This window comes from Colobus angolensis, unplaced genomic scaffold (assembly GCF_000951035.1).
Source record: "Colobus angolensis palliatus isolate OR3802 unplaced genomic scaffold, Cang.pa_1.0 Scaffold394, whole genome shotgun sequence".
Lineage (NCBI taxonomy): Eukaryota > Metazoa > Chordata > Mammalia > Primates > Cercopithecidae > Colobus > Colobus angolensis.
In genome coordinates, this window is record NW_012117310.1 from 560,908 (window position 1) to 582,439 (window position 21,532).

Sequence of the window (21,532 nt, forward strand, 5' to 3'; positions counted from 1 at the left end):
TCTAAAAAAGCTAAACTCATAGAAGCAGAAAGTTGAATGGTGGTTTCCAGGGTTGCAGGAGCAGTGGGGGAGGTAGTGGGAAATGAGATATTGGTCAAAGGATACAAAGTTTTAGTTAGGAGGAATCACTTTGGAAATCTATTGTACAACATGATGATTATAGTTAATAAAAATGTATACTTGAAAATTGTTAAGAGAGTTGATTTTAAATGTTCTCATCACACACACAAGTGGGCTTGAGAGGTGATGGAGATATTAATTACCTTCATTTAGTCATTTCACAGTATACGCCCATATCAAAACAAATACACCAAACAAAACGCCCAGGCTGAACACCATAAATATATACAATTTTTATTTGTCAATTAAAAAGTAACAATAAAGATTGAGCTCATAAATTATGGAGTTAAAATTTTATGCAGAAGAAAGGGAAAAACTTCCTCCAGTGAAAAAATTCTAATGAGATTTTGAAGACAGAAACAAATCACATTTTTTTGTTTTTGTTTTCCAAATGCTCTACAAAAGAAAATTTCAAAAGCACAATCAGTAAGAGAGAGAAAAGCATACATGTATCCAGCATGCAGCCATTGTTAACTCAGGACCAATCTTGTTTTGGTTCTACCTCCTTTTCACCACCCCTACACCCCAAACACAAAATTACTAATTCCAGATCATATTATTTATTTACAAATACTGTAGTATGTATCTCTGAAAGGCATGAACTCTTTAAAAAACATAACCATGGAATCATTATATCATCTAACAAATCAATAATAGAGGACCTTAATATCCTCAAATACCTAATCTGTGTTCAAATTTTTCTGATTGCCTAATAATTGATTTTAGATTTTGCTCAAATTAGTATCTAAAGTCTATGTGTTGCACTTTAGTTGTTAAATCCCTTATAATGTATAGATTCCCTAACCTTTTTTTGGTCCTTTGCAATTTCTTTCTTTCTTTTTTGGTTGAAGAAACCAGGTTTTTGTCCTGTGAATTTCTACTTTCTGGGTATTACTGGTTGCATATTTGTTGTGGTGTTAATAGGATTTTTTTTTTTTTTTTTTTTTTTTTTGAGACAGAGTCTCGCTCTGTCACCCAGGCTGGAGTGCTGTGGCCGGATCTCAGCTCACTGCAAGCTCCGCCTCCCGGGTTCACGCCATTCTCCTGCCTCAGCCTCCCGGGTAGCTGGGACTACAGGCGCCGCCACCTCTCCCGGCTAGTTTTTTGTAGTTTTTAGTAGAGACGGGGTTTCACCATGTTAGCCAGGATGGTCTCGATCTCCTGACCTCGTGATCCGCCCGTCTCGGCCTCCCGAAGTGCTGGGATTACAGGCTTGAGCCACCGTGCCCGGCCAATTAATAGGAATTTTTAAAAAATTTCTTTTGAATTGAAAATAAGATCCAGACACCTGATCAAATTCAGCTTTAATTATTTGGCAAGACCATCTCATGGGTGATATGTGCACTCCTATAGTACTTCCAGACCCATAATGTGTGGTCTTCCTCTGTAATGTTAATATTTATTAGGATTTGGGACAGTTTGAGAAATCCGTTAGAAAGTTTTTTGTTTTGTTTTGTTTTGTTTTTTTAATCAGCTTTCTACTTAATGGTTTTGGCAGCCATTGATTACTGCCCATACCCATAATTTTATTAGGGGAAAATTACATTTTGATTACATATCTCTGGTTGTTTTTGTTCAAAACATAGGTTATATGTTAGTCTGCCAGTACATTGGCATCTTCTGGATGAGAGACTCATTAGTCTTCTCACAAGAGTCCCTTTTGTTCATTATCTTGTGGAATTTGAGTGTGAGGTTTTTTTTTAAATTGTTTGTTTGGAGGGGAGTTGATAAGCTAATTAGCTATAGAGACAAATTTTATTTTTGTTTAACTGACTCTCACTGCATGAAAAGGCAATCTAATTCTCCAGCCTACTTTAGTAAGGTCTGATGACTTCTGTGGGCATGACATTCAGAAGACTGGTTGGTCCTCTGTTTTGGAAGATCCTTGAGTGCCAAGTACATGATACATTGATGATCTGCTTAGTAAGAATAAATGTTGCTACTCAGTTTGAGAGGTTTCTGCTCTCTTTGAGAAATATTTTCCCAGACATTCTAATGTCTAAATGCCATTTGAGTAGACAATCTTCTTCAATCCATGCCTGGTAAGTAGTGCGGTTCTGTGTAGCCAGCTTATTACACTAACTTCTTCTGACTCCAGTCATAGCTCCTTATTATTTTGTCATCAATGGTGTTAACCAAACCAAGGAACATATTTGCTGCTTTTCATATATTTCACTCCTTCCATTTTCACTATTGTCTTTGTAGGACTCATAACATGTTTAAGAGGAAGTTAAATACTGCATGTACAGGTCTGAAGAGCTAGGGGCTGTATCTATAACCTTGCCAGTTTAAAGCGTCGATCTTGAGTCTAAAAAAATTAGGTGGTACTGAGACCAAATTCTTGAAGGAACAATATCAGACCCTTAAACAATTTCAATGTCATAAGCAAGTGGGCCTCCAGTGGAAAATCCCAGGTAAAAAGACACTTTTTCTATGCTTCTGCCACTTCTAAGTTGACCTAAAAAAGTGGGAGTTGAAAGGAGTGGCCATTAGGTCAGAGCTCACAAGGAGACAGAAGGCTGTGGAAAGGAGTATTTTTGCATGAATGTGCCAATTCAACAAGATCTGATACAGAAAAGATGGCTTTCATCTCCTATGCTGTTGTGGGGTGACAACTGTTTTTTAACCTAAGCCCCATGTTGGGACTCAAACAAATACACAGTTCATTGCAATTAGGATTTTGAAAACACGTTCACACAGCACCCACGGAAATAATACAACCAGCCACTGGGCCAATGCTTGGTGATTTGCTTTAGTCTTTTAATGACAGACCACTAATTCTAAACAGGAGTGGTGGAGAGGATGGGCAAAGGGCTGGCATCAGAAGCTTGGCCAGAGTTGCTGGTCAGAACTGCCAACAGTGAGCCTCCACTGCTGTCTCCTTCACTCCGCTTTGTGGTGGACATTAAGCATTCCAATAAAATCGCCAGCTTGATGCTCAGCTGGCCTGATTGCTGAAGAGACTGATTGCATTATTCATTCTCATGAAAAGATTTTTAGGACTCTCAAGGATCTATAGAGATTACATTAAAAATAAAAAAAAAAAGCTCCGAAGTTATCAACAGTTTAATTTATCCTCCTATTCTCTCAAAAGGAACAAAATCACAGAAGACAATAGACAGAGCCTGAACAGAAAACAGGTTTTTGCTGAGGTTGAACGAGTTTGGAAGCCCTGCATGTTATGGGATTGGGTGCCCTGCATGTTATGGGATTGGGTGCCCCTCTCTTAGTCTTTTATTTTTTCGTTTTCATTTCCCCTTTCCACTTTTTTTCCAGACAAGTTCCTCTACCTTTTTTAAAAAATAAATAAAAAGTAAACAACACCCCCTCCACCAAAACAAAACAAAACAAAAAAAAAGTGGGAGTAATGGGTATTGTGATTTTTTCATTGATTCCATACTCTATGTATAAACAATTATTTTCAGCTCAACCTTGTAAACGAAGCAAAAGTTCTTGGACTTTTTGCTCCTTCCACACATCTCCACTCTGCCACAAGGAATTAATATCTGGTGTCTTTTCAAAGCGCTGATCAATTTTTCCTTTGTGAACAAGTCTTTTCAGTCTTTTCCCTTTTCCAAGAAAGAAATACGCAATTGGTTGCTTTGTATGATGCATGTTTATATTGTCCCTTGAAAGAATTTTCCAGTGCTTGAGCATACTCTTTCATTTGTTGAGAATGTTGATCTAGTTGTTGATTTTCTGGCCAGAATAAGAGGGAAGCTAGAAAATAAGGTTCTGAAAACCGATAAGTCAGTCCTATTGGTTGCAAGACTTCTCGAAGCTGATCTTTCAGTTTTTCAACTGGCTTTACTAATGTGGAGGTAGGTTTGACACAGGAGAGAATAATGTTGGCCAAGATGAAATTTAACTTTTCTTTTGACTGGATTTTGACAGTACATTGTTCTAAAAGAAAAGCATATTTGTTCACTATATATTCCATAGTGCTTATAGCATCCTCTTGACTTTTGATAAGATATTCCAAGAGCCCAGAAAACTTGCCTGCTTTTAAAGCTACCAGGCTTTTCTGGCATCTCTCTATTTGAAGTGGCTCACTGAACTTTGATCCAAGACCTATGTCTTGTGATTCTTCTAAGAGACAAAATATATCTGTATATTTCTTAAAATATATAGCCCCCTTTCTCCGAGTTTTGGCCTCTTCATTTTGCTTAATGTTATTCCTGGGTTTTAGCAGGACAAAGTATTCATCAAAAAAATCAAAGGACTTTTTCAAAGAAAATTTCAATTTAGTTAAATAAGGAATACAGTTTTTGAGGGCTAATTTATATTCATCATTTTGATCCCCTGGAATATCACCACTTCCTGATACGAAATTGACCGTATCTCTTTTAGATAGCTCATTTTTATTATCAAAAAAAGGAATGAGCTGGAGAATTTGGATTGTGTAAAGCCCAACTCCTATCTCTCCTTGATAACCAGCGAAATTGTAAGTATCATACCTCCTTTTCGACTTCTGATACAATCTTTCCTTCACTTCACACTCTCTGTCTTCACTTTGCTGTTGAGATTCTTTGAATGCACTTGAGGCCTGTTCTGCTAAATTCAAAAGAGCAATTAGATCATCAACTGAAATGTTCCTGTTTCTTCCGTTTTCCTCTATCCACCATCTTATTTTACTTTTGTAGACTTGACCCAGTGTATCTGAGATATAAGAATTGTCAGGTTCTATGATTTTTGCTTGTTTTGCCCAGTTTAGAGCATTGCCAAAGTCCTTCTTTTTAATGTAGAAATGTCTTGCCAACGCTTGGCAAATGAATGCATTTGGGTTGAATCGATGGATACCTTCAAGCAATACAGCTTCAACTGCTTCATTTCCTTCATCTTTATGTAATGCTTCAATAAATGGGGAAAACCAATTTCCTGTTTCTCCTTCATGTTCATTGCGGTGTCTTGTGAGTAGGAGAGTGTGCATATCTTGCAAAAATTTGCTTTTTCCCATACCAGTATCGAAGAACAAATTCTCAGTTAGCATATCCAACATAATTTGGCTTTTATTCAGATGATAGCTTTTCTTCAGTTCTTCCAGTGAGAATTTTGCAATCAAAGAGTGAATGATGCATACTCCACAGTAGTTCCCACATTCGATGACCTCTGTTTTTATCAGAATTGTAGAGTAGGTGCCCATCTTGTCTTCAAATTTTTCTGTCCCCCAGAAAGCCTTCTTGTTTCCAATTCCTAAGAATCTTTCACACTGTGATAGTGAAATGGTGGTATCAGGCACATATGAATTAAGAAGAGCCAGAAAAGAAAAGAGCTTTGCTTCCTTGGTAAAAATATTCTGCCCTTTCAGGATATTCCGGACCACATTTTCTATGTATTCTTTATTAAAATTGGTTTCCATGATCATAAAGGAATACAAATCCTCAAAGTTTTTATGCTGTTCTTTGATTTCTTTCAATTTAAGCTCAAAAGCTCTCTGTTCTTTGGAAGAGATTTGCTGTATTACGGCAATGCTGTCTGGGATCCTTGCACTTTTTTCAGGATTTTGTGATCTCATACAATTTAGGATAATCACCAGAGGTTTTTCATATCGAATGTACTTTTTTAGCTATAGCTGTTTGAATACAGTACTGCAGAAGATAGACGTTATCTTGTTCTTCAAAATCATCAACAAGGAGCACTACAGGTACATATTCCTGTCGGTTCATTGCCCCATAGGTGATTAAATTGGTTACCTGTTCTCCAATTTCAGAAAAATCCACTGTCTTGTTTTTCAGCACAGCACATCTGAATTTTTTCCTTAGGTCCCAGAGAATGTGCATAGCTAAGGTAGTTCCCCCACAGCCTGGATGATGATACAGGTGAATAATTTTGGTACATGTTGGTTTAGAAGAATCTGCGCAGTTTTGAATCATTGCTTCAAGTCTTTCATATTTATCCCTTTTGACAAAAGGTGAAGAATAACTTTCAGAAGAGAAGTAGAAGTTCCACCGTGACATTTTGCCACCTCGATAGAAGTCTTCCTCTTTTGATGCCTTGAATTCAAGGAATTTATTTTTGTCCTTCTCTAACAGTGTACCCTCACATTCATTTTCACAGATAATTTCCAGAGTAGTCATGATATCTTCTTCTTTTTTCAGAAGGACAGTCGATAAGCCAATAGATGGTAAAAGTCTTTTTGAAGATTGAGTCGCAGATTTTAGTTTAAGAATAGTGCCATTGATCTCTTCAAGGCTTAAAGCAGAAATACATTGGCTTGAAATTTCATCTTGGTGTTTTATTAATCTTGCTTTAAGTAGATATTTCCATCCCTGAAATATGTGTGGTTGTACACAAATACACAGTATATTCTCTATTCCTTTGAGATCCTCGTAGAAAGCACAGAAAGTCTCAATGAGGGGATCTCTTGGGTCATCCACAGAGGATAGTAATAGAAATACCACCAAAAACTTCCCTCTTGGCACTATGTCTTCATGTGTAAGAAAAGAAATCAGTTTCCTGACATTAGAAGCTCTTTCTCTTTGCCAGGAACTTGGATCAAAGGGTTTATATTTTTCACTGTCAAGGTCTGACCTGCCATTGCAGAAAATCCAGCTCTGTTGATGGTAAAGATTCAGAGTAGAAATCTTCTCATTTGGTGTGGTTTTCCTTTCTACATATATACTTGGAAAGTGAAGGTTTGCTACTCGGCTTGCTTTGTAATCTTGGACCACTCCATTGATGTTAGACTCAGGATCGAACTCCAACACAGCAAACCATTTAATTTCCTTCAGGAAATCTAAGTGTTTTGTTTAATCTAAGTGACATTTATTTGTTACAAGAATGTACTGTTCATAGTATGAATTATCTAACAAATCTTGATTTCCTGTCAATAATTTAACCAACTTTGGTCCCTCCCTTTCTTTTTTATTTGTTTTTGCTCTGAATTTTTCTTCTGCTGCTTTTCTGGACTCTGCCAGTGTTTTAAAATCTGCTTTAAATGCTCTGAAATCAGCTTTATTTTTCATAATGTCCTTAGAGCTGGTCCCATCTCGCACAAATACTGAGAATTTTTTACTTTGTTCCCATGTTTTGTTGTTGTAATTTTGAATTTTAATCTGGAAATAATCATATTGATGTTCAGAAAACTGTGGAATAATGTCCACTTCAATAACAAATCTTTCAGATAGAGTACTATTTGGCAGTAAAACTTCCACAAATCTTGGCTCTCGAATGTACTTCTTTGCTTGTTGGACCTGATGGTCTTCAAAATACTTGTTTATCATCAGATTGAAATGGTTAATGAGGGCTTCCTTGGTATCACTGGTGACTTTGATGCCAACAATTTTCCCTTGAGGTTTGTCTTTGACTCCAAAATGAATAGTGCCATTGGTACATGAATTCATACAAGCTGAAGCAAATCGGAAAACCTCATTGCTAAATTTCATCTTAATATCCTCTTCTGTGGCTGTGTCTGTATTTGTGAAGGCTTTGAATTCATGTATCAGATCAATGAGATTGTCTGGTCCTGTTTCAGGCTGTAGAATGAAATCCAACTTGTAACGATATGGATTACTGAATTCATCAAATGGGTATGATACACATGTCAGGTCTGTGGATGGCTGCCTTTCCTTTGTATAATCTATTTTATCTTCTATGAGCTCAGCTTTTAGTGACTCAGAAACTTTAGCAATTGTACTCATTGTAGACGGATAAACCATATCTGGGTTCTCTTTATCTTTTTTTTTTTTTGCTTTGAAGTTTCTCTACTTTCCTTTTGAGACACGGTTTGGTCTTTAGGAGCATTTTTACTGGGCTTTCTCGTATTAGATGTCTGAATCGAATCTTCAATGGCTGTTTTCTGCAATTCTTTGAATAGTTCTTCTATTTGAATAGTTGGTCCATGTGTGATGCCCATATCAACAAGATGTTCTTTTTTTAACCACTTCAAGACTGCTCCATTCACATCTTGTCCAGTTAAAATTTCCCTGTGTTTTTGGTCAATCTTGTGACTTTCTAACCACCGATTTACATCCTCTTTTGTCCAATCATCTGTATTTTGTGGAAGGTTCAGTTGCTTTGCCATTCTGATACCTACATGTAGAAAAAGAAAAATTATTTAGTATTATTAAAAGTAAAGTTTTGACACAATCAATTTTAGTAGATAATATATACATAATTTTCAAAATTTAAAAAGTTAAATAGGATATGCCAATGAATTATCTCTTGAGAGAACATGGCTGTTACCGGTTTCCTCTGCATCCCTCCAGAGAAATAATACCAAATACAACCACATGATCACCCTTTTCCCACATAAATTGTGGCATACTATACATAATTCTCTGACTTCATTCACTCAGTAAATTTTGGGAATGCTTCCAGTCAGTATATATCAAGATAGTTTATCCTTTTTAATGATTGTTTGCTATAATGTGTGTTTGCTGTATTATTTAAGAACATTCAATTCTGATATAGAAAATAAGAGGAAAAAGAAGGATATTTGAAACTGAGTTAGAAGCAGGTTTGTGAGATACATCATTATAGACATAGATAAAGTAAATAGAGCGTATGAGTATTAAGCATAGTTAGAAAGGGATGTAAGAACCAAATAGTAAATATTCATGAGACACACGTGAAGCACTTGCTGTTTTTGAGGTCTTAATTGGGTTACTTATTTGGTGACACTCATTCTAATCATTTGTGTTCTCCATTGAAGAAACATCAGTAAAATCCATAGTAGCTTATCAGGCTAATGACCTTTATCTGTGGCCAGGCATACCAATCCCTCTGCATTTTTCTGATTAGAGCAAGTGTATGTCATTGACCCACGACCTCTTCCATCTGCCGAGCCCCTTTAAGCAGACCTCAACTCTGGTTCTCAAAATTGTACAGTCAGTGCAGAATGCTGAAACATCAGAGAGGAAGACAGAAGATATATTAACTAGCACAACTGAGATAATGAGATCCTTCTACTCTTCTTGTTCTTTATCCAAGATGTGTTGCCACCTCTTTGTTGTTGTTGTTGGGTATTTTAATTTTTTTTTTTTTTGAGATGAAGTTTTGCTCTTGTTGCCCAGGTGGAGTGCAATGGTGCCATTTTGGCTCATTGCAACCTCTGCCTCCTGGGTTCAAGCAATCCTCCTGCCTCCGCCTCCCAAAGTGCTGGGATTACAGGCGTGAGCCACCGTGCGTGGCCTTGTTGTGTATTTTAATTGATTTTAAAAAATATGTCCTTCAAGCATCTTAATTTTGTCTGTGAGCTGTTCTGCTCCATGTCATGTGGAATAACTTGCTGAGTAGTGAACTTGTTGGCTACTGTTGTATTAAAGTAATTTTTCACATGATAATTGATAAGAGCTGATTCCTGAGCAATGACTCATGGTGTAATTATTTAGTTTGCAAATTTGCAGACTACTATCTGAAAAATTAATGTCAATCTATGCTACGCAAATATAGCAATGGTTAGAAAAAATGAAATACAAATAATAATAATCAGTTTTAAGTATGATCCAAAACTATGAGTCATTTTAATGAACTAAACTTTCATTTGTCATGGGAGGCATCAAATTAAATAATTGAGGCAGCCTGGGGAATGATGGCAGATAAATTATTATATAGGCCCACGTTCATGAAATAACACACAGAAATATTGCTTTCTAGTGGCAGAGACAAACTCAGGATTAGGATTTACGTTCCTTTCAAGATATGAAGATGCCAGAGCCATGGTCCAAGGTTTAAGCTATTATTTTTTTCATTATGTAACTGCGGTATGCACAGAAAGTGAATAAGCAACATACTTTACAGCTATAGCAATACAAAATAGGCAAAGATAGGCAATATCTTGGTTGCGATTTTGTACTATAATTTTGTAAGATTTTACAATTGGGGAAGTTAGGTAAAGAGTACACAGAATATCAAATTATTTCTTGCAAGTACATATGAATCTACAATAATCTCAAATAAAATGTTACTCAAAAAATAAAAAACTGCAATGGTATCCATTAAAGAGAAAAATATTTAGAACTGAGCAGTAATAAAAATGCATATAAAAAGTTGTAAGGAACAATGTCTACAATACTTGGAGAAATATGTATAGCCTTGTATGTATTTATAGAAATGAAAGAATGGGTGTGCCCTGCTGTGCACCTGTATGGCTAAGACCCCTGCTGCATGTGTGCATGGGTGTGACCCGCATCCGCAGATTTTATCTGGGGGACCGCAAGTACCTTCAGCCATTCTCCCTTCACACGCACATGGACACAGTGTCACCTCCTCAAGCCATAGGGTGCCAAGTCTAAAGCGCAGGGCCGGGTTTCAAGATGGCCAAATAGGAACAGCTCCAGTCTATAGCTTCCAGTGTGAGTGATGAAGAAGATGGGTGATTACTGCGTTTTCAACTGAGGTACCAGGTTCATCTCACTGGGGCTTGTCAGACAGTGGGTGTAGTCCATGGAGTGTGAGCTAAAGCAGGGAAGGGCATCACATCACCCAGGAAGTGCAAGTGGTTGGGAAATTCCCTTTCCTAGCCAAGGGAAGCCATGACAGATGGTACTTGGAAAATCGGGACACTCCTACCCTAGTACTGTGCTTTTCCAATGGTCTTAGCAAATGGCACACCAGAAGATTATATCCCGCACCTGGCTCAGAGGGTCCCATACCCATGAAGCCTCACTCACTGCTAGCACAGCAGTCTCAGATCGAACTGCAAGGCAGCAGCAGCAAGGCTAGGGGAGGGGCGTCTGCCATTGCTGAGGATTGAGTAGGTAAACAAAGTGGCCAGGATCCTCGAACTGGGTGGAGCCCACTGCAGCTCAAGGAGGCCTGCCTGCTTCTGTAGACTCCACCTCTGTGGGCAGGGCATAGCTGAACAAAAGGCAGCAGAAACTCCTGCAGACTGGGAGACACCTCCCATTAGGGGCCTACAGACACTTCATACAGCTGGGTGCCCCTCTGAGACGAAGCTTCCAGAGGAAGGATCAGGCAGCAACATTTGCTGTTCTGCAATATTTGCTGTTCTGCAATATTTGCTGTTCTGCAGCCTCCGCTGGTGATACCCAGGCAAACAGGGTCTGGAATGGACCTCCAGCAAACTCCAACAGACCTACAGCTGAGGGTCCTGACTGTTAGAAGGAAAACTAACAAACAGAAAGGACATCCACACCAAAACCCCATCTGTACGTCACCATCATCAAAGACCAAAGGTAGATAAAACCACAAAGATGGGGAGAAACCAGAGCAGAAAAGGTGAAAATTCTAAAAATCAGAGCACCTCTTCTCCTCCAAAGGAATGCAGCTCCTCACCAGCAATGGAGCAAAGCTGGAAAGAGAATGACTTTGATGAGTTGAGAGAAGCAGGCTTCAGATGATCGGTAATAACAAACTTCTCTGAGCTAAAGGAGGATGTTCAAACCCACCGCAAAGAAGCTAAAAACATTGAAGAAAGATTAGACGAATGGCTAACTAGAATAAGCAGCATAGAGAAGACCTTAAATGACCTGATGGAGCTGAAAACCATGGCACAAGAACTACATGTTGCATACACAAGCTTCAGTAGCTGATTTGATCAAGTGGAAGAAAGGGTATCAGTGATTGAAGATCAAATGAATGAAATTAAGCGAGAAGAGTTTAGAGAAAAAAGAGTAAAAAGAAACAAACAAAGCCTCCAAGAAATATGGGATTATGGGAAAAGACCAAATCTACATCTGATTGGTGTACCTGAATGTGATGGGGAGAATAGAACCAAGTTGGAAAACACTCTTCAGGATATTATCTAGTAGAACTTCCCCAACCTAGCAAGGCAGGCAGACATTAAAATTCAGGAAATACAGAGAATGCCACAAAGATACTCCTTGAGAAGAGCAACTCCAAGACACATAATTGTCAGATTCACCAAAAGTTTAAATGAAGGAAAAAATGTTAAGGGCTGCCAGAGAGAAAGATTGGGTTACCCACAAAGGGAAGCCCATCAGATTTACAGGGGATCTCTTGGCAGAAACTCTACAAGCCAGAAGAGAGTGGGGGCCAATATTCAACATTCTTAAAGAAAAGAATTTTCAACCCAGAATTTCATATCCAGCCAAACTAAGTTTAATAAGTGAAGGAGAAATAAAATCCTTTACAGGCAAGCAAATGCTGAGAGATTTTGTCACCACCAGGCCTGCTATACAAGAGCTCCTAAAGGAAGCAGTAAACATGGAAAGGAACAACTGGTACCAGCCACTGCAAAAACATGTCAAATTGTAAAGACCATGTCAAATTGTAAAGATGCAGTTAGGAAGAAACTGCATCAACTAATGAGCAAAATAACCAGCTAACCTCATAATGACAGGATGAAATTCACACACAACAATATTAACCTAAAGTGTAAATGGGCTAAATGGTCCAATTAAAAGACAGACTGGCAAATTGGATAAAGAGTCAAGACCCATCAGTGTGCTGTATTCAGGAGACCCATCTCATGCACAGAGATACACATAGGCTCAAAATAAGGGGATGGAGGAAGATCTACCAAGCAAATGGAAAAAAAAACAAAACAAAAAGCAGGGGCTGCAATCCTAGTCTCTGATAAAACAGACTTTAAACCAACAAAGATCAAAAGAGACAAGGCCATTACATAACTGTAAAGGGATCAATTCAACAAGAATAGCTAACTATCCTAAATATATATGCACCCAATACAGGAGTACCCAGATTCATAAAGCAAGTCCTTAGAGACCTACAAAGAGACTTAGACTCCCATACAATAATAATGGGAGACTTTAACACCCCACTGTCAACATTAGACAGATCAACGAGACAGAAAGTTAACAAGGATATCCAGGATTTGAACTCAGCTCTGCACCAAGTGGACCTAATAGACATCTACAGAACTCTCCACCCCAAATCAACAGAATATATATTCTTCTCAGCACCACATCATACTTATTCCAAAATTGACCACATAGTTGGAAGTAAAGTACTCCTCAGCAGATGTAAAAGAACAAACATTATAACAAACTGTCTCTCAAACCACAGTGCAATCAAATTAGAACTCAGGATTAAGAAACTCACTCAAAACCGCTCAACTTCATGGAAACTGAACAACCTGCTCCTGAATGACTACTGTGTACCTAATGAAATGAAAGCAGAAATAAAGATGTTCTTTGAAACCAGTGAGAACAAAGACACAACATACCAGAATCTCTGGGATACATTTAAAGCAGTGTGTAGAGGGAAATTTATAGCACTAAATGCCCACAAGAGAAAGCAGGAAAGATCTAAAATTGACACTCTAACATCACAATTAAAACAACTACAGAAGCAAGAGCAAACATTCAAAAGCTAGCAGAAGGCAAGAAATAACTAAGATCAGAGCAGAACTGAAGGAGATAGAGACACAAAAAAAACCTCCAAAAAATCAATGAATCCAGGAGTTGGTTTTTTGAAAAGATCAACAAAATTGATAGACCGCTAGCAAGATTAATAAAGAAGAAAAGAGAGAATAATCAAATAGATACAATAACAAATGATAAAGGAGATATTACCACCGATCCCACAGACATCCAAACTACCATCAGAGAATACTGTAAAAACCTGTATGCATATAAACTAGAAAATCTAGAAGAAATGGATAAATTCCTGAACACATATACCCTCCCAAGACTAAGCCAGGAAGAAGTTGAATCCCTGAATAGACCAATAACAGGTTCTGAAATTGAAGCAACAATTAATAGCCTACCAACCAAAAAAAGTCTAGGACCAGACGGATTCACAGTCAAATTCTACCAGAGGCACAAAGAGGAGCTGGTACCATTCCTTCTGAAACTATTCCAATCAATAGAAAAAGAGGGAGTCCTCCCTAATGCATTTTATGAGGCCAGCATCATCCTGATACCAAAGCCTGGCAGAGATACAACAACAAAAAAAGAATTTTTGACTAATATCCCTGATGGACATCGATGGAAAAATCCTCAATAAAATACTGGCAAACTGAATCCAGCAGCACATCAAGAAGCTTATCCACCAAGATCAAGTTAGCTTCATCCCTGGGATGCAAGGCTGGTTCAACATATGCAAATCAATAAATGTAATACATCATATAAACAGAACCAAAGATAAAAACCACATGATTCTCTCAATAGATGCAGAAAAGGCCTTTGACAATATTCAACAGCACTTCATGCTAAAAACTCTCAATAAACTAGGTATTGATGGGACATATCTCAAAATAATAAGAGCTATTTATGACAAACCCACAGCCAATATCATAATGGCAAAAACTGGAAGCATTCCCTTTGAAAACTGGCACAAGACAGGGATGTCCTCTCTCACCACTCCTATTCAACATAGTGTTGGAAGTCCTGGCTAGGGCAATCAGGCAGGAGAAAGAAATAAAGGGTATTCAGTTAGGAAAGAAGAAAGTCAAATTGTCCCTGTTTGCAGATGACATGATTGTATGTTTAGAAAACCCCATCATCTCAGACCAAAATCTCCTTAAACTGATAAGCATCTTCAGTCAAGTCTCAGGATACAAAAATCAATGTGCAAAAATCAAAAGCACTTCTATACACCAAAAACAGACAAACAGAGAGCCAAATCATGAGTGAACTCCCATTCACAATTGCTTTAAAGAGAATAAAATACCTAGAATCCAACTTACAAGGGATGTGAAAGACCTCTTCAAGGAGCACTACAAACCACTGCTCAATGAAATAAAAATAAAATAAAAGAATAAAATAAAATAAGAATTAAAAAAAGAATAAAGTAAAATAAAATGTAAGAAAAAATAAAATAAAATAAATGAAATAAAAGAGGACACAAACAAACAAAAGAATATTCCATGCTCATGGATAGGAAGAATCAATATCGTGAAAATGGCCATACAGCCCAAGGTAATTTATAGATTCAATGCCATCCCCATTAAGCTACCAATGACTTTCTTCACAGAATTGGAAAAAACTACTTTAAAGTTCATATGGCACCAAAAATAAGAGCCTACAATGCCAAGACAATCCTAAGCCAAAAGAACAAACCTGGAGGCATCACACTACCTGACTTCAAACTATACTACAAGGCTACAGTAACCAAAACAGCATGGTACTGGTACCAAAACAGAGATATAGACCAATGGAACAGAACAGAGCCCTCAGAAATAACACCACACATCTACAACCATCTGATCTTTGACAAACCTGACAAAAACAAGAAATGGGGAAAGGATTCCCTATTTAATAAATGGTGCTGGGAAAATTGGCTAGCCATATGTAGAAAGACAAAACTGGATCCTTTCCTTACACCTTATACAAAAATTAATTCAACATGGATTAAAGACTTAAATATTAGGCCTAAAACTATAAAAAACCTAGAAGAAAACCTAGGCAATACCATTCAGGACATAGGCATGGGCAAGGACTTATAACTAAAATACAAAAAGCAATGATAACAAAAGCCAAAACTGACAAACTAAAGAGCTTCTGCACAGCAAAAGAAACTACCATCAGAGTGAACAGGCAACTTACAGAATGGGAGAAAATTTTTACAATCTACCAATCTCACAAAGGGCTAATATCTGGAATCTACAAAGAACTTAAATAAATTTACAAGAAAAAAACAACCCCATCAAAAAGTGGGCAAAGGACAAGAACAGACACTTCTCAAAAGAGGACATTTATGCAGCCAACAGACACATGAAAAAATGCTCATCATCACTGGCCATCAGAGAAATGCAAATCTAAACCACAATGAGATACCATGTCACACCAGTTAGAACGGCGATCACTAAAAAGTCAGGAAACAACAAGTGCTGGAGAGGATGTGGAGAAATAGGAACACCTTTACACTGTTGGTGGGACTGTAAATTAGTTCAACCATTGTGGAAGACAGCATGGTGATTCCTCAAAGATCTAGACCTAAAAATACCATTCGTCTCAACCATCCCTTTGCTGGGTATATATCCAAAGGATTATAAATCATGTTGCTATAAAGACACATGCACACGTATGTTTATTGAGGCACTATTCACAATAGCAAAGACTTGGAACCAACCCAAATGTCCATCAATGATAAACTGGATTAAGTAAATGTGGCACATATACACCATGGAATACTATGCAGCCATAAAAAGGATGAGTTCATGTCCTTTGTAGGGACATGGATGAAGCTGGAAACTATCATTGTGAGCAAACTATCGCAAAGACAGAAAACCAAACACCACATGTTCACACTCACAGGTGGGAAGTGAACAATGAGAATACTAGGACACAGGGTGGTGAACATCACACACCGGGGCCTGTTGTGGGGTGGGGGGAGGGGGGAGGGATAGCATTAGGAGATATACCTAATGTAAATGATGAGTTAATGGGTGCAGCACACCAACATGGCACATGTGTGCATATGTAACAAACCTGCATGTTGTGCATATGTACCCTAGAACTTAAAGTATAATTTAAAAAAAGGAAGAATGACTGAAAAGTATGAACTAAATGCCAATTTAATAAATTCAAAGAAGAGCAACAGAATAAACCTGAAATAAGAAGAAAGAAAAAAATAAAGATAAAAGTAGAAATTTATAAAATGGAAAACAAAATGACAAGAGAGACTCAATGAAGTCCAAGAGATAAAAAGTAATAAAATTGACACATCCATGGAATGATTAACCAAAAAATAAAATAAGCAATATTAATTAAATTAGCAATTTAATTAAATAATTCAATTAATAATTCAAATAATTCAATTAATAAAATAAGCAATATTAGATACAAGTAAGCAATATTAGATACTTTAAAAATGAAAGGGTTTGGATATTATTCCAACCAACTTTAACTGAATAAATTGAATTCAGTTATAATAACTGAATAAATCAGCAAATTCTTAAAAAATATAGCTTACCAAACTGACTCTAGAAGAAACTGAAGGAGTCTCAGTTTCAGGATGTAGGAGATCACAAAAGGCCACCTACTCACCCACTGCAACAATGAGAACAAAATCCGAAAAATTGCAAAACTCATAGTTTTAAGTAATCACAAAGTCATCAATAGACCAGATGACAAGGACAGGGTGAACTAAAATTCCAGAGAGGAAAAAGTTCCTGTCTAGGTAAGCTTTGGGGGCATTTGTTGATTTGGGATTTCGGGTTGGGTTTAAGGATTAGACTTGGCCTACTGGGAGGAGGAGAAACCAGTGGGGATTTTGGTAGTCACAGAGGCGGGTGTAATGAAGTGCAATTAGAAGTGTTCCAAAATCTTTACTATAATGGATATGCAAAGCAAAATTACAACAAGATAATATTACATGCCTACCAGAATGGCTAAAATTAAAGACTGGTAACGCGAAATGTTGGTGAAGATGTGGAGTCAATGGAGCTCTCATACATTGCCTGTTGGAATGTACATTATTTCAGCCACTTTAAGAAGCTATTAGTTTTTGTGAAGTTAAATATATACCTACCCTTTGGATCTGCAATTCTCATGAAAACGATTAAAGTACTGATACAGGCAACAACATGAAAGAATCTCACATCATACTGTGTGAAATAAGCCAGTTACAACAGAAAACATATTGTAGAATTCTACTTATATAGTTTAAGAATAGGCAAAAGTAATCTGTCATAGTAGTCAGAATGATGTTGGGGGTAGATATTTTCTGGGAAGGAACACAAGGAAAACTTCTGGGGTGATGGAAATATTTTATATCTTGATATGGGTAGTGGTTGCACAGGTTAAGTACATATAAAAATTTCATAGAGGCTTACCCTAAAGTTCGTTCATTGTATATAAGTTATACCGTATTTAAAAAGCCAATAATGCCTCCAAAATACATTAGAAAATAAATAAACGGAGAATAAAATAAAAGAGACACTTGCATAAAAAAGATGATGGTGTGTTATGAACCAAGGACAATTGTGAATTCAATGGTATGTGAGGTCCTAAAGTTTTGCGAGATGTTTATTATTGCAGCCTCAGATTATGAACTTTTGACTTCTGTATCCCACTCAGTGTTGATTCATACTGGTTTTAGAGTTGTCTAAAAGCTGACTACACCCTCGTCTAGTGACCGTTCTATCTAAGTCACTTTCTTGTATCCATTTGCTGAGTCACATCTACTCCACCCTATGAAAGTATGCTCCCTTTTGTTACAACCACACTATTTAACATAAAGCAGGGGTCCCTGATTATTTTGCTGCTAGTGTGCCCTGGCTCCTGGGGCCTCATATCCGTGACTCTCATCCCTCATCTCGCCCCATCCCACCAGTACCCTTTTCCTGGGGTCTCCCTGACTTCCTTCATCAACTTGAACCTTTCACAGTTTTACAGACACAGTCACAGTCCTTACTCTCTGGGTGATATGTCATAAACTAGATTATGAGAACGAGTGGTGAATTAAATGGATTATTTGATTTATGCAAGAACTGCATACCATTATATGTAAAAACATAAAGTCAGGTTCTCATATAAAAACGTGGGAGATGGAGAACTGGGCCTGAACATTTGGTTGGGAAAGTAAGCAAATAATAAAGAAGTGACTTTTGACTGTTTTCTCTACTAGAGAGATTATGAATCTCTTTCAATGTCATTGAACAGGTTACACTTTCACGCTTCTTCCCCTAAAGCTTTTGTCAGATTATTGATAGCTGTGCCTTTCAATAGTTATTTTTTAAAAGTTGTTGATGTCACTCTTGGAGAAAATAATATGCCACCATTCATAGGTATTTATGCTACTGTTCATAGATATTTTACATATTTATGATTTCTTTATATCCTCTCTTATTCCAAAATGTTTTTTAGGTGAAATATTTAGAAAGTAATACAGGATCACACATATATTAAAACCGTTAGGTAAAGAAATCATGGGGAAGGCTAAATAATGGTAGGGGAAAAAAAGGTGAAATCATGGAGTAAAATTAGTGACTAACTGGTTTTTATACCATATACTTTAAAAACTGACCTGAAAATTTGGTTCTGAGAATCTTAGCAGGAAACACTATTTGTTACCAATTGAACCCACATACATTTTTTTTAACTCTGGTTGGTGTTAAACTGTAGGGTTTGTTAACTTTTCTAAAGGGAGCTGAAGGTCAGGCCTTCATTCAGAAATGTGATCCCCCAACCCTCTTGCATTATCTTAGTGTTTCCTTCGGGGAGAAATTAGACATAAGCCTAGTATTTTTGCCAGGCACATAAAGCTGCCATAATTCCAAAGACTTCTCATAGTAGTCTATCTGTCTGTCTGTCTTCCTATGTATGTCATCCAACAACAGTATTTGAGAAACTCTCAGAGAGCTTTGTTTTCTGGAAGCTACTTATTTCTTAGAGTAGATGGTAGAAGGTATATTTGATTAAAGTACTTTTAGGTTTTCATTACCTGTTCTTTATCTATTTTTCCTTTTTCTTTTTTTTTTTTTTTGAGACACGGTCTCAATGTTGCCTATGCTGGAGTGCAGTGGTGCAATTATAGCTCACTGTAACCTTAAATTCTCAGGCTCAAGCAATCCTTCTGCCTCAGCCTCCAAAGCAGCTAGGACTACAGCTGCGTGCCACCACATCCAGCTATTTTTTTTTTTTTTGGTAGGAATCTTGCTAGGTAGGGTTTTGCTATGTTGCCCAAGCTAATTTTGAATTCCTGGCCTCAAACAATTCTCAAAGTGCTCAAATTCCAGGCTACCACACCTGGCCTGTTTGTTCTTTCTGAAGATGCTGTTATGCCTTGGGAGATTTCATCAATAAAAGTGTCTGTAGTTTTCAACTGCATCTTTAATGAAATGTTATGACTAATTTTTCAACTAATACAAAACATGCTCCTGTCAGAGCAACAAATAGTCTAGAATTTCAAGGCTTAGAATAGTATTTTTTGTTTCGAGGTATATTTAAATCTTCTAATTGAAAAGTATATTTCTTTCTATTCAATAAAATGCTGCTATAGATAGTAAGAACAATATTAATAATAGATATTGTACTTACTCAGATAGTCTTGCAAATTTCTTTTACATATATGTGGGGAAAACCATCTCTTTTGGTGCTGAAAATATCTGATGTGTTTGTTTTCTTCCTCCTATGATGCTAGAGAAAAGTATTTTCCTCATTCTGGTTTTAACGGAAGTCTATGTGTTCTCTGCTTCTATCTCATAGCAAGCTCTAATTGGCTCAGAAACAACAGGGCGTGCTTAACAACTGGGAGGTTGGGGGAAGGAAGAATGTAGGTTTGGTTTCAGTTTCATTTCTCAGATCTGAAATTATGGCGTGGCCTTTTCTATCTGAAATGCTTTTTTATAAGCTGTGGCTCTATACCACCTTCTGGTCTGCTTGGTTAAAATCTGAAGGCTTAACAATTTTTCCTCACTTGAGAGTTTTAAGGGCTGCAAAAAGCCTCATTGTCTTGTTACAGACAAACTGTGGGATATTCTGGCTTAATTGATCCTTTGGGAATATGAGTTTACGTTGCAGTCCCAGCCTTGTGGAGCGCCGGGTTGGAGATACTCTAGGTCAGTATTTCACTGGCCTTTAAGGGTGGAGTTACGGTCCATTTCTGTTTTCCTAAAGTGTAAAGGATGTCTTTCAGGGATGGGACTTCTTTGAGCACCCCAATAAATGCTAAATGCCTCTGGCTTAGTTCTGCAGAGCAGACCAGGGCTGCAGCAGACCTGATGGTCACATTGTAGAGATTTATCTTTTCTAAGGTCAGTGTCAGGGCCAGGTAGAAAACTGCCTGGGTGAGAGCAACAAAAATAGCTGATATTTTAAAAACTAACAGCAAGTACTAATATTTATTGTATATGCTCAATTAACTTTTGCTTTCCACATCCCATAATTGATTCACACTGGTTTTAGATGAAAACATTTAAAAACATTTATTTTAAAATATTTATTGGGCACTTACCACGTACCAGGCATTGTTCTAAGTGTTTCATATTAACTTAATTACTCTTCACAACAATCTCCTGAGGTAGAGATTATTTTTATCTCAATTTTAAAGGTGAAGAAACTGAGGCATAGAGATATTAAATAACATCTAAATAATATCTAAAGTTTGCACAACTAATACATGGCAGAGATTTGAACCCAGGTTTCAGGCCAGTGTGCTTAAATCCTGAGGTTTAGGAAGAAAGAAAGTGGCTGTGAAGGACAGCCTAGATATAGTCATTACACTCATAACCCTCAGGAGCCCTCCTCGTAAGGGGACCCTGGGCCTGAGCTCTGAAACCTGGGTTCCACTTTGCATGGCGACCAGTGTGATGGTCAATTTAATGTGTCAACTTGACTGGGCCACAAAGTGCCTAGATATTTGGTCAAACATTATTCTCCTGTTTCTGTGAGGGTGAGGAGGCAGGACTAGCTTGCAGCTCCCACTGGGTCAGACAGGACAGCATGTGGAGACTCACATTGTGAGGTTTTGCTTCAAGAATTACTGCAGCAACATACCAGGAAAACCAAGAGAATCCACAGACCCTGTGAAGAAACTGTATTGCCACTGCAGATTCCCTGAGATGCAAAAAAAAAAAAAA

General features: G+C 37.4%; 1 protein-coding gene across 1 annotated transcript; it reads right to left on the minus strand.

The window, feature by feature from the left end:
* Window positions 1-1,378: 1,378 nt before the first annotated feature.
* Window positions 1,379-20,102, minus strand: SAMD9 (sterile alpha motif domain containing 9). Its single transcript, XM_011955057.1, is given in 6 exon segments — window positions 1,379-2,595; window positions 3,488-3,733; window positions 3,735-5,683; window positions 5,685-7,805; window positions 7,808-8,151; window positions 19,992-20,102. Coding segments are annotated over 5 exon segments (4,764 nt in total). The 5' UTR covers window positions 8,144-8,151; window positions 19,992-20,102; the 3' UTR covers window positions 1,379-2,483.
* Window positions 20,103-21,532: the final 1,430 nt, after the last annotated feature.